The sequence below is a fragment of the Cololabis saira genome, chromosome 16 (genome assembly GCF_033807715.1).
Source record: "Cololabis saira isolate AMF1-May2022 chromosome 16, fColSai1.1, whole genome shotgun sequence".
Lineage (NCBI taxonomy): Eukaryota > Metazoa > Chordata > Actinopteri > Beloniformes > Belonidae > Cololabis > Cololabis saira.
Window position 1 is genome coordinate 13,179,862 of NC_084602.1, and position 13,471 is coordinate 13,193,332.

A 13,471-nucleotide genomic window follows, 5' to 3' on the forward strand; every position below is an offset into this window, starting at 1 on the left:
GTAAAAATAAAGCTTTAATGAAATTCTCCTCCACTGACAGTTCCCAAGGAGCCTGAAAAGGAACCAGGGAAAAAGATCAGACCTAAACCTCTTAAACCAGGTACACAAACTACAATAACTGTGAAAATAATGCACCTGCTCATACTTTAAAGATGAATTTATAACACAGGATTAATGTTCATCATTTACAAGTGTAATATTATTAGAATATGCTGTAAAAGGACCAACTGTAATTTACTGAGTTAAATATCAAGATCATAAAGATCATGAACATTAACTTTGCTGTAATTCCACAGCCGTAGCTGAAGTAAAGGGAAAAGAAAAACAAATCTCTGAGAAGAAAGGTAAGTTTTATTGATCTCTCAAAAGGCTTTATCATACTGTATGTGCACAGTAACCACAATAATATTCATACCACACACTGTTTTCATTGTAAAAGATGACGTTTCTTAACTTAAACTAACTGCTGAGAGAGATAAAGACATTCAGGATTCTCTTACTTACTTTACTGTGACATTATATCTGTATGTTCTGTTTTGTTATTACTATCTTCTTAACACTTGAACCTATTTTATAGCCCCGCTTCTTAGCTCAAACCCTTTTGAATGAAAGGCAAAAAAGGGCTACGACGCCCCCCAAACAGACAGTTTCAGTCTCATATTAAGATATCTTTGGACTTGCTCTAATTTTTTCTTTTTTTATATCACAGAGTTTGGTAAGGTTAACATTTCATTATTACTGGTGATTTACACATGAGCCTATAATGAGTTTATAAACTAGTATCCTTATGACAGCCAGTTCTACTTACCATAAACTGATCTCAGCTCCCCCCAAAAAAATCTTCTCCTTTGATTTCCACATATTGCCAGTGACAAACATTGACAAATGCCTAAAAGCAACAACGTTGTGGGGTTGTGCGTATGGGGTTTTAGTCCTGCCTCCTGGGCGTCTGTTTCAAGGTGTGTTGTTAAAGGTAATCATGAGAAAAAAGAAAAAAAAGGGTAGACATGATAGAAAAGGGTAAATGAACAGTAAGGAGTAGTAATAGGATTGAGTCATGACTCCAATATATTATGACGTTCTTTATGTAGTTTTTCAATTTAAATACTGATGTTTTTAAACAAAAAACCTAAGCAAACTCCCTCACCAAAACGTCATGTAATATATAATGGAATCTGATGCACAAATACTTTTTTAATGTTTCATTGATTTGTTCTGTTACAATAAGCTGTTAATTATGAATACTACCAACATAAATACACAAGGGGGCAGAGTATCACAAATATCATGCAGTCCAGCACAAAACTGACACTTCATATAAACTCAGTGCTGAAACAGTCAATTGAACATTTTCTCTATAGTGTCAACAAAAACTGAACATTAAAAAGCATCACAAAAGTAGACCCTATGGCAGAATAATTCTGTTAGAAGTATACATAACAGAGCAGATACTGGCTGTAATCAACGACTCTTTACAGTTCACACAAATGTATAATGCTATGCTATAGGCTATGGCTCTTTGAAACATGTTATGTGAGGACTAATGTTAAATACAGATGTGTTTCATTTTTGGGAGTCAAATTATGGAATGGACTTAGATAAACTGAAATTATGTAGATCTCTGTTGAGTTTTTAAAAAAAATATTGAAAGGCAAAATAATTAAGGATTACAATGCAAAATGAGTTGAATATTATTTAATTATGCAGAGCGATTTAGAGTAAATTTTCTTTATTTTCTTTTGTATTACAGATAAACTGGGTTATCTTTTGGAAGGTACAGGATAGGCAAAAATAAGCTTTGGCTTCAGCCTATTCCTTTTTCAGTTACACAGAGTTTGTGTGTTATTGTTTATTGTGTGAAACTGATTAGTGTAAATATGTATGATAATGTTTTTCAGTTACATGCACACAAGTAAAGTTGCATATAATGTAATGTAACCTAAATAAACCATTCATTCATTCATAATAACAAATAAATACGGCTGGGATGAATTATGGTCTTAGTCAGAATGTGATTGTTATTTTTGTTTGAATCAAAGCGATACAAGTGATGTGATCAGAGTAGCAGTTTGAAAGCCAAATGTCCCCAATGTAACCTTTTAAAAAAGCAACTTATACGTATTATGTTGTTACTCAGAAGTACAGAAGGAAAAGGCCAAAGCAGCTCCTGCCAAGAAAGGTACGTCAATTATTGTATTAGAACATCACTATAGTCCTTTGTCTTATGTCTTGTAAGCATAAATGCAAATGTTGAAATTGTTGAAATTGAATATTTCAACAATTATATATATATATATATATATATATATATATATATATATATATATATATATATATATATATATATATATATATATATATATATATATATATATATATACTATAACTCATGCACATGTACTTTTAACAAACAGAAGCTGCTCCTAAACAAAAGGCCAAACCTGTCATCTTGGCAAAAGGTATTAAATTATTGATATTATTTATAAAAATTTAAGTAATTTTAAACTGTAAATAGATATATGTATTTACCTCTCAAATGTATTTTAACAGTACAAGAAGGCACGCCTAAAAATGCCTCTCTGGCAAAAGAGAGGGTCAAAATAATGCCTCTCAAGAAAGGTAAACCTGTTATTTTTTAAGCCTCATGACTACTGTACACCCTGCAGTTGACTAAAAGGCCTCAATCCGTGTCTGCAAAGACAAGTTTGACCAATTGTATTCTACATGTGCAACTATCACAATGTCTATTACATCTTCCGTTATGTTGCTTTTAATGCTGCTAAAGGTAAAATGTCTTTATTTCTTTCAAAGCCGCACCAGTTAAGACAAAACCCGCACCATCCGTTAAAGGTAAGATGATATAACTTTGACAGTTTTACGTTTAAACACCTCACATGTACAGTAAATGGAGTCCTACATTGATTTCCTTACTAATTTATTTGTTACAGTACATCAAGTGCCAGGCAAAAATGTCTCTTCAACAAAGGAGCGAGTGAAGGCTGCACCGCTGACAAAGGGTAACTCTTTTGCTTGATGCAGTTAACCTCTTTCCTTTAGATATACTATTTTTATTATGCACCACAATTCAAAGTCGGTCCATATTGACACATTAGAGTCTGGAATATGCTCCTTTCATGTTCTCATCAGCTCTAGATTATCCATTTTATTCACATGCTTCTTATCTCCTTTTCAGCTTATTTGGATTTGGAGTTTAATCCAGGCATTCGTTAGGCTTCGGATAACTCGGTCAATAGCTGCCACATGAAAACAACATTCTTGTAATGGTTACTAATCTTATTAGAGCTTAAAAAGACCCGTACTTACCAGCAGAAATCTTGAAATTAGCATAAATAACCTAGAAAGCTCAATAAACATCACAAGAAGATTCAAGGAAAGGCAAAAAAAGGCCAGCGTTAGTGTTTCAGTGCAAGTGTTTCTGCTGTCAAGTCTCCACTGTTGGAAAAAGCTTGATGTTGACAGAATCAACTCCATTAGTTGTAACTATGATGGCGTCATACACGTTCCTACCACTTACAACATTCGACAGAAAACTGGCCTGATTTGTTGTCATTATTTGCTTTCCTGCAGTCGTCAAGGAGAGGAAAGTTGAGCCAGCGACTCTCAAAAAAGGTTTGGGGTCTCTAACTCCTTCACACTTCTTTTACATCGTTTAACTTATTGTTGTATGTGAATTGTACAGTATTCAATATGTTCCTTGTTGTTGTTGTTACAAGTTTCTTGTTTGTGGCTTCATTGCACTAGAATTTGCATCCACATCTTTTTACTTTGCTGTTTTGTGAACACAGCGTTAATAATTTAATGTATTCCAGTGAGTCCTGCCAAGCCAAAGTCAAAACCTGTTGAAAAGAAGAAAGGTAAGAGCAGCGTGATGTCTGTTTGTGGTACTTTGGATATTTCCAAGGGCTATTTTCTAACTTGAGCAAGTGTGCAAACGTATAACTTAAAGAAGGACCTTCCTCAAATGTAACTGTGGTAATTCAGACTGATTTAAGGACTGCTCAGCTCTCCAGCATTCTATCAGCTGTAGCTTTGGGGGATTGCTCCTCCACAACGAGATTCACTTTTCACTTTGACTTTATTTCAAGATTTCACCGTGCTATGTGATTACTTTTTAGTTATTCCATTTGAAAATGTCCCAGAGAAAACACATCGACATTTTATTAAAGAATGAAAATCAGTTTCACACTTCCTTCGTAACACTGCTGATCTGAGTCCAGCTGTTTAGAGGAACACTGTGCTTTGCTGCGTCACACCTTTCTCTCTCTCTTTCTGCCAGATTTCTACTTTAAGAAGACATTGTACCCTATATAAGCACCCAAAATTTCACATGACATTAACACATGTTTTAAACTAAATTGTGAACATTTTGAACATTACGAATAATCATCTCATAATGATGAATGAAGCGACTTGGCCGACATCTGACTTCTGAGGTTGTGACATGTCTGTCAAAAAGTGAATAATGTAGGTTTTATAAAGATATAATTTGGTCTAATGTCAGTGTTATAGACAGTGTGTATTTAGGTAACCAGCTTCTTCTGCTGATGCGAAAAGGGCCACTGACAGTACTGTGTTAATCAGTGGGGATGGTCCAGCACATCTTATAATACCACTTTGTACCACTAGAGGCGCACTTTGCTGTGTGCTGCCCCCATGTGGTCAGGAGTAGTATTACTATATAGAATGGCTTTAAAATGCTTTCCCAGTAAAATAAATGCAGAGAAATCATTTAAATAATTGATTTCAAATAGCTTTGTGTGATTTATTGTCATTCACAGAAGAGAGAAGAGTTCTCAAAGAGATACAGGAGCCTCCAAAGAAAGGTTTGTGAAGTAGTTCACTTCTGAGTGTTTGATGTCGCCCATGGCAACAGTAGCTTGTACCTGTGTAGGTCCTTGTTAACCCGAACTGTAAAGTATCAGACTCATCTAAAAAGGGGAAAATATCTGTTATTGTTAAAGAGAAAGACAGAAAAAAAAAACCTCACTCAGAATTACACAACATTTGAACTTTCTATTTCTTGGATTCCACTTCTGTTTTACAAATTAAAATGTTTCGTTACAAAGACAATTACAAGTTTCTGATCATAATGATACCTCAATTAAACCAACTATTTCCCCTTATTCTCTTCAGAAACTGTGCTCAAGCCAGTCCATGCCAGAAAAGGTAATGCCTATATAGTCATTATTATTCACTTTATTTGGTTAATTATTATTATCTATCATTGAATTAAGAATTCTGGAACAAGGAACAGAAGGAGGGATTATCAAAACAACCATAAAGGTCCTATATTTTGCCCTTCCTGACTATCAAAGGTTTCAAATTGGCATAAACTGAAACATTCTCAGTTATGGTAATAAGTCAAAGTAAACAGCATTCATTATACCCCACTAGACTAAGTTTTGTTTTTCTTTTTTTTAGACAAAACTGTTGTGAAGAAGGCAGCTAAAGTGGAGACCAGAGGTAAAGTGCCCAATGTCCTCTGATACCTAAACTAAAATAAATAAAGCTATGGACATATTTTAAAGCTACTTTATGTAGTAATACAATTTCTGGCCACATTGGGGCATTTCGATCTGCTATGATTAGAAAAGGCCACGGACTGTACTGTGTTAATCAGTGGGGATGGTCACATCTTGTAATATTATTTTGTACCACTAGAGGCGCACTTTGCTGTGTCCTGTGTGCTGCCCCCATGTGGCCCGGAGTATTATTACTACATAGAATGACTTTAAAATGCGCTGGAACACCTGGCATGGAAACAAAACATGGAAACAAAACAAAGTCACTATAAAATGTGTGTGTGTGACATTGAGCTCTATGTATGGTCGGAGGTGTCCAAAGCTCGGGAAGAGATGAAGTCAGTACGAGCGGAGGGGGCAAAGGCGGCTAGAGAGCCAGAGGACGGCGACTAATCAAAATCTGCATTGACACACGCACCTCCATTGCAAAGTGGATTGCATGCAAAAAGAGGCTTGGACATAAAAATAACTGAACAGTGGACACAGTAGTAAATCACAGGAACGGTGATCAGGATGAGTGGACTGGACACGTGTACAAACATACATGCTATCTGGACTGTGAAGGATGAAATTAGACAAATTGCTATGTGGTAAACTATGTATCTTACTGAATTCTGTTGTTGATGTGATCATGAATCTTACATAGAACGGGGCGGGACTTTGATAAGCGTCAGCTTCTCCCGTACCCTTTTCGTCATGTGCTGAGTATGCAATGTATAATGTTCTGGAGATGAAATGTGTCTATATAAACATGCCGAAATAAACGAAAAAAAAAAAAAAAAAAAAAATGCTTCCCCAGTCAAATATTGCAGAGAAACCATTTAAATTATTTATTTCAAATAGCTTTGTATGATTTCTTGTCATTTATAGAAGACAGAAGAGTTCTCAAAGAGATACAGGAGCCTCCAAAGAAAGGTTTGTGAAGTAGTTTGATGATCAGTATTGTAGTTTCATTGTTCAATATCTACTCACAAAACTGTTCTTCTAGAAAAACAAGCTGAGAAGAAAGCTGACAAGGAGAAGAAGGTTAAAGGTACTGAGCAGTTATTGTTATTTCAAATGATAAAACATTTGAATGTTCTGTGATCAACATTATGTTTTCTTTTTTAACAGAAGAGCATGCTGACAACTTGTTTTTGGATGGTAAGTTGAATATTCCTTTTGAAACGTACATAAATGTGCATTCAACCTTTTTTGCTGTAGTTAAAGTTACAGTTACGATGTCCCCCTTCCTCCACAGACGAGCCCTTCTTCCAGTGTTTCTTTGTGGAAGAGGAGGAGATCCAGTTCCCGTTTTATTCTTTCTCACCTCTGAAGATTTGACACATCCATCTGAATCAAGTCTGAGGTTCACTGTTTTGTCAATTTAATGATAATGACAAGGTCCCGTTGCACCCTGTGCTGCAGAAACACCGCTGCAGCACTTCACCGCTCTCCTCCAGCAGGATGTGCTGGACAGCAGGGCATGATGGGTGATTTTACACGATGGACCGATATTTTAACTTCCAGAATTGGTTGAGCTCTCGTACCAAATACATGCAGTCAGGGTCATTCCTTTTTTTTTTCTTCCTTTTATTGTTGTTTATTTTTATTTTATGTATTCAGTCCTTTTGAAAGGTCACATTTTAAGAGTATAATAAATGGAACAATCAGGTGTTTCACCTCTGGATCAGTCACGTACTGTAGTTCCTAAACACCAAACGTTTTCACTGCTCTTCGGTGCATTTTTATATGTTAAACTATGCTGTAAGCTGGGTACATACAGATAAATGTACTAATTTAAGGTGGATGTGGATTATTTTCCTCTAAGTTTACATTTTTATGAAATAAACGGCTTGTATAGTAAATGAGAGCTGATATAAACCTTTATTATGTTAGAAACTAAAGCTTATGACTCTCTGCTTATGTTTTAAGATCTTCAACTGTTTAAGATAATGCAGCAGTCTTTTTTTTATTATTATTATTATTCTGTTTTATCCATTAAACATATGGAATGACCGTGCATTGTATACGAGAGCTCCCAAACTTCCTGACAGAGCACTACCTGAAATGTTGAAAGTCTTATTTGATCAAACCGTTTGATTGGCTGCAGCAGCTCCTTGTTTTAAAGTGGAGCTCACAGCCAGCATTGATTGAATTCAATTCAACGTTTTAATTGTTTCTACCGTTGTTGTAATTCCTTGACAGACCAAACGCGTACGGTCACTGACTTTTGTCACTGGCTGTTTATCCGTGTACACAGAGTAGAGACTTGACATGTTTTTATGAACCTTATGAGCAGGTTCTTATGTACAAGAATCCAAGTACCATTGTCTATTTTTATAGGCATTCATGGGATTATTTCATATTTTTTTAATGGCATCTCAGATGATCTGTGCCAGAGTGGATCATAATAAAGACAGGATTTCTTTAATCTGAACATCCTGCTCTTGAGATCTGAAGTGAGGGCGAAAAATGATGTTGAATACTTGTACTGGTTGTGCATTAAAAGCCAAATCTTGTATTCAAGACCTCTAAAAGCCATGTTGCTGACAGCGTGGTGGAGTCTAATGTTGAAACATTAAAATCTTTGATTATATCAGCACAGCATGTGATCTCTCTCACACACACACACACACACACACACACAGGAGTGGGAAGATAATGTTGGAACATCATTTCTCATAACTTGCATGGGAGACGGTTGCTGCAGATTGTGACTCTAATCCTGAGTCCAATGCAAATCCATGTATCCTTTTAATTGAAGGAACAGGAACACACTACTTTATCGGTCCAGGAGTTATGCACACACGCCGTGGCTCCAGTGACTGAATAGTTGCAGCTGCAGATTTACAGTGATGTTCCCATGTGACTGATGAACTTGCAGGTACTTCGTTCCCACACGAAACCGCGCTGGCTTGCGTTCGAATATGATTTATTGGAGACATTGCTTGTGTTAAGAAAGGATAGATAATGATTTCAATGAGACTCACTTTCACCACATGAACATGTGCAATACTTAATTTTTGATGTCAGTGGTGATAGCACTGTCTGATAGTATTTGAAGAAACAGTGCATGATGAGTGTGTGTGTGTTTTATGCTCTTAAATGTTCCTCCTGATCATAATTTCATGACTGGAAGACACACTTGAACCTTTGAATCAGGTATTTGATACCGACAACTTTTTTTCTCATTGATTTTGAGACACACGTGTATGATTATTATTATTTAAGCACAAATGACAAAAGATTTTGATGTAAATAGTTTGATTATTTAAAAAAATATATATTGTTTAATGTGGAACCATTACTACTGAAACTGCTCTGTTTATGCAGTAAGATTTCATTATGTATATCAATTTATCTGTTATACTCTCAATATGCTTGTGGATAGAAGTGAATAGTCATTAAAACATAGCACTGCAACTGTCTGTCTCTTCTTTAAAGCCTCCAACCACAACATCACTGACTGCGTTTACATGCAGTCAATAACCCTTTTAAAACCCAAATATTGGCAATAACCCGAATTTGCACGGCCATGTAAACACCAATAACCCCTTTGAATAAGTGAAAACCCGAATATGACCCCTGGGTTACTCCTTTTAAAACCCGAATATTGGGTCATGTAAACGCCAAACGGAATATCCCGATCAAACAGAACATGAATTTGTTTTCTGCGCATGCTCTGTTCACAAGGAATCCTGGTCTTTTGAGTCCAGGAAGTTCTTATAAACACGGCGAAACGCAAGACCACGCCACACTTTTGGAGTGGGGAGGAGACAAATCACTTCATAGATTTAATAAAGGATATGAACATTTTGGCATTTGTAGACGGTAGAAAGTACGGGGATAGCGAGATTTAAAAGAAGGTGAGCGAAAAGTTGCGCGAAGCAGCATTTGTTTTGAATTTGGATACAGAAAGAAGAAGCAGAAATGACGGGAATTGCGTCATGATGTTTTCCGAGCGTCGCTGGTTTGATCCAGATATCCCAAATGATTAATTACCATGTATACAGGGATAACCCTGTTTGTTCACACATGTAAACTGAATATTACAAATGTTTCAGTAACCGGAATATTAGCAATAACCCGAATTTTGACTGCATGTAAACGTAGTCACTGAGGAAAATGTTTTTCTTCCCAGGTGTCGGTGATTTTATCGTAGAAACTGGTCAATGCAGGAAATGCGTCCAGTGCGCTTCCCATTCACCACATTTCCACCAGTACAGAACGTACCGAACTGATGCAACAGGCTGGGAGTGGGATTTAAACAATGACTCATAAGGGTGTCCAAGAGTCACTATTCAAAGCAATCAATATGGCTGGCTGCAGAACTATTGACAAAAATAAATAAATAAGGATTAATACATTTTTTATCGATTCAAAAGCATTGATTGTCTTTCCTTGTCCTCTGCGTGCCATTTGGATGTTACCGGCCTGGTGGTCACTCTATATACAGTATGTCACATGCTTTGTTTCCCGCCTGTATGTCTATCTAATGGTGTCTAGAGCCAGTGTTGGCTTCCCCTGCATCCATTCACGCCGCCCCCCTGAAAGCCAGACTAATTATTTCTCACAAAGAGGAAAAGAATTAGGATGGCAGGCCAAGCTTTGTCAAGAGAAGTATGAACAGGTTTCCACCTCTTTTTTCAGTTTAGTGTGAGAAGTCAGCTCTGTCTTTTTCTTTTTTTTTAATGTGTATTTAGACATATCGTTGGGGCTGGTTGCTCCTTTTCACTGCTGTGTGCTAATGACATCCCGCCCTTTAAGTCCTCCTACGGCTCTTGCTTCCCAGACAACGCTATGTGCGTTTTGAAAATTGGATTATCTCCAACTAAACTCTGTCCCGCCTAGGAAAATGGGTCCGTGACTGATTTTTTAAAAGAGTTTATCATACTCCAAATTAAATGTCTTTTACGCTGTCGTCACAATCCACAAACTATGGTCCTATGTTGTACTCAGTGAGTGTAATTATTGTTGACCTTTTAAATGTTGAAGTTTGTTCTATACAAGTAAGATTTGTGTGTAGTAGTTACCACCTAGAAACATATCATTCTGATTGATTTTGACTTTGCAAGCTGAGTTTCGAAAGCCCTTTCCAACTAATGATCATCAGGTCATCATACTCCCGCTGAGCCAGAGGGTTAATACAGGTCAGCTTACACCTCTGACACAGATTCCTCACAAAGAGGAACCTCGTACCACACTGCTGAGAACACTACTGCTATCTCTCATTGTCTCTGCACAGAAGATGCTTTAGTTTTATGTTTCCAGTGCAATCACAGCGCTGTGAAAATTGTGACACCACTTGCCTTTTAATTATATGTAGCCTGAATATTTATGCAAATGATGTTGTGTGAGTCTGGGCAGCATTCGAGTGAACTACAACTGGAGCATAAAAACAGATTTCGCTTTGAATTCATTTGGCAACGGCTAAATGAGTTCTACTCCAGTTACCACAGTTTCCTTTGTGTCGCCCGACTATACAGAGGTAGCCAAAATCTTGGCAGCTAAAGTACTCGGATGAGAATAAAAGGCCATTTGTTGCCACAGTGTTCAGCAGGCTTGACACAGCACACATGGGGCAGCGAGGTTGCAGCATCTGAAAATGTGGGAACGGCTAAAAACGGGGCTGTGAGCATTGAGACTGTGTGAAAAAGCCTAAATCTTGCATTTGGACAAAGGTTTAGTGACAGGCTATTTATAGACTTTGAACCGGTAAGAGCTGAAAATTGGATTGATACAAACTGCCCAACATTCCTCATTGTGTCCATCCTTATCATCATCTGCCCATCGTGCCAGAGGCGGCGTCGAGTCACGGTTGGTCCAGACACCATCGAATGATGCTCCTACGTAATCACACCACAACTTAAACCGGATTATCCCAAGGCGGGTGACATCACCTCCTCCCCCACCTCCCCCCCCGACAACAACCTCCTCATCGTCTCAGACCATCTGGGGGTTACTAGAGGACGCTCGCTGTCAACGAGTTCACTGGTCACAGTGCTGCTGCTGCACGGTCAGCTCTGGCCCGGACCGTCCCCCTGCAGCTGCCACCTGGGCCGGACCCCATCACAGGGACGGCCCTGTTCCCACGGCTCTGAGCCGGACAGATCTGCGCACAGATGCACAGATGCACAGCCGCACACACAGTTGCAAAAAAAAGGACTGGACTCATGTTGCTTTGATGGTTCTTCCAAGACCAAATGAAAGGCAGGAGTCATTGCAAATGTTTAATCAAGTCATTTATTTCCCTTTTTCAACACAGAGATCAGAACATTTTAGGCCCACCATTCTTACAAAAGATCTTACAAAAGATATTTATCGTTACAACAAAAGGTCAAGTGAAAACCCACTCCAGAGAGTAAAAACAGATTTTACTTAGATTTTTTTTTTTTTTTTTTTAGTATGAAGTGGAACACCTTGTTGAAAATTCACAGTGCAGGGATTGAAGTGAGCAGCTTTTATGCTTTCTCATATGTGCGGACCGCCGTGACTCCCCCATAGGATAATGTCTGAAAACAGAGAAGAGAAAACGTGAGAGTCAACCGTGAGTTACATGATACACATTTACTGATAGCTGTGGGAGCTTTGTGCATATATGGGAAGTTTTTATCTGTCCCATAATGTCATGTCATTTTAGTTATTGCACAACTGCAATAAGGCGAAGTCAAGATCCAAGGGTCAGATTTTGACGTGTGGATCATACTGACATAAGTGGAGTGGAGACAGAAGTATTATTATTCAAACGTACCATCACCATCTTTCCATCCTTGATTTCTCTGACAAACTTTGTCTCTTTGTCATCCCACTTCTGCACATGGATAAGTTTGTCCCCCTCCAAGGTGAAAGTAGACTGAAAGAGAGAAAACAATACTCAAAATTAAAACCAGCACATAAATGCAATAAGACTCCACCAGACAAGTTCTTGCCAGTTTCCAGCCATGCTTACTTTGACATGCCGGTCATCGGGAGTGGTCTCATCAAACTCCTCTCCCAGTTTGGAGGAAATCTCAGTGTTCCTAAAGGTGCTCTGCGTTTTCACCACCACTTTGTCTCCATCTTGGCAGATCACAACTGTTGGTTTAGTGACATTACCCACTTGTCTTGTGGCAAAACCAACACCTGCCAAAAAAAAAAAAAGCAACAACAGAAAAAGTTTAGGGATGCATTATGATGGACAAAAATGCAAAAGACTACTCCAGAAAATCAAATCCCATTTCTTGTACTCATTACTCACCAAGTTCCTTCATGTAATCATCAAAGTTCTGGCTGTCCACCAGCTTCCATGTAGCGCAGAAGGCATCAACCATTTTTGCAGGAGTTTTTGATCAAGTTCAAGGACTCAAGTTAAACTTATTCCCGCTCTGGGAGCTGCAAAGTGCATTCTTGCAGCGCGTCTGTCACATTATAATACTCCACCGGGGGGCGGGGGCCGGGGCTGGGATGCAGGATCTGATTGGATGCTGCAGAGCGCTCTGGGCTGTGATTGGTCGACGTAAAATGTGCCGTTACCCCAACAGCGTCGTAATTAATAGTGGGTGAATGATCACACTAGGGTGGGACCCTCACCCCACTCTGTCGTGTATGGGAGTAGAAAAAAACCCCACATTAAACCACTATTGTTTTGTTTTAAACGGAAACATTTTACAACAAAGAAAACTAAATGAAGAGTTTATATTATAGTAAAAGAGTAAAGCCATTATTTTTAAGTTGTCATGTCCAATTTGCTGCTATGACAATGTTAGTAACATGACATTTTCAGACACTGGCGTTTTAGTTCCACAGAAAGTGACTGAATAAGATTAAGTTGTGGATAAAATGAAATAAAGCTCATCTCCAGGAGCAGAACTGTTACTCCTAAATCAGTCCAAAGGTTATTACGGTATTTCTCTTTAAGTAGAAATGCCCAATAAAGGATAAGTTAGTATATCCTAGATTCATTAGGA

The 13,471-nt window shown here is 37.9% G+C and overlaps 2 protein-coding genes across 15 annotated transcripts in view; one reads left to right on the forward strand and one right to left on the reverse strand.

Moving 5' to 3' along the window:
• Positions 1-8,948, forward strand: part of si:ch211-266g18.10 (trichohyalin) — a 37,426-nt gene extending 28,478 nt beyond the window's left edge. For 10 of the 14 annotated variants that reach the window (XM_061744022.1, XM_061744019.1, XM_061744013.1 and 7 more), the window contains 17 exons: positions 41-100; positions 297-344; positions 1,751-1,774; positions 2,138-2,179; positions 2,415-2,459; positions 2,551-2,619; positions 2,812-2,850; positions 2,949-3,017; positions 3,589-3,630; positions 3,831-3,875; positions 4,800-4,844; positions 5,155-5,187; positions 5,443-5,484; positions 6,414-6,458; positions 6,532-6,576; positions 6,657-6,686; positions 6,784-8,948. In XM_061744022.1, coding sequence (XP_061600006.1) covers positions 41-100; positions 297-344; positions 1,751-1,774; positions 2,138-2,179; positions 2,415-2,459; positions 2,551-2,619; positions 2,812-2,850; positions 2,949-3,017; positions 3,589-3,630; positions 3,831-3,875; positions 4,800-4,844; positions 5,155-5,187; positions 5,443-5,484; positions 6,414-6,458; positions 6,532-6,576; positions 6,657-6,686; positions 6,784-6,866 — 806 coding nt within the window. In that variant the 3' untranslated portion in view covers positions 6,867-8,948. Of the gene's footprint in view, positions 1-40; positions 101-296; positions 345-1,750; positions 1,775-2,137; positions 2,180-2,414; positions 2,460-2,550; positions 2,620-2,811; positions 2,851-2,948; positions 3,018-3,588; positions 3,631-3,828; positions 3,876-4,799; positions 4,845-5,154; positions 5,188-5,442; positions 5,485-6,413; positions 6,459-6,531; positions 6,577-6,656; positions 6,687-6,783 lie in introns of those variants that run through there. The other 4 variants (XM_061744015.1, XM_061744020.1, XM_061744025.1 and 1 more) reach the window with 3 other exon arrangements.
• Positions 8,949-11,749: 2,801 nt separating this feature from the next.
• On the reverse strand, positions 11,750-12,920 carry fabp7a (fatty acid binding protein 7, brain, a). Its single transcript, XM_061744453.1, has 4 exons — positions 12,763-12,920; positions 12,475-12,647; positions 12,277-12,378; positions 11,750-12,037 (listed from the first exon to the last, which is right to left on the reverse strand). The coding sequence occupies exons 1-4, from the start codon at positions 12,833-12,835 to the stop codon at positions 11,987-11,989; spliced, it is 399 nt and encodes a 132-aa protein (XP_061600437.1). The 5' UTR covers positions 12,836-12,920; the 3' UTR covers positions 11,750-11,986.
• Positions 12,921-13,471: the final 551 nt, after the last annotated feature.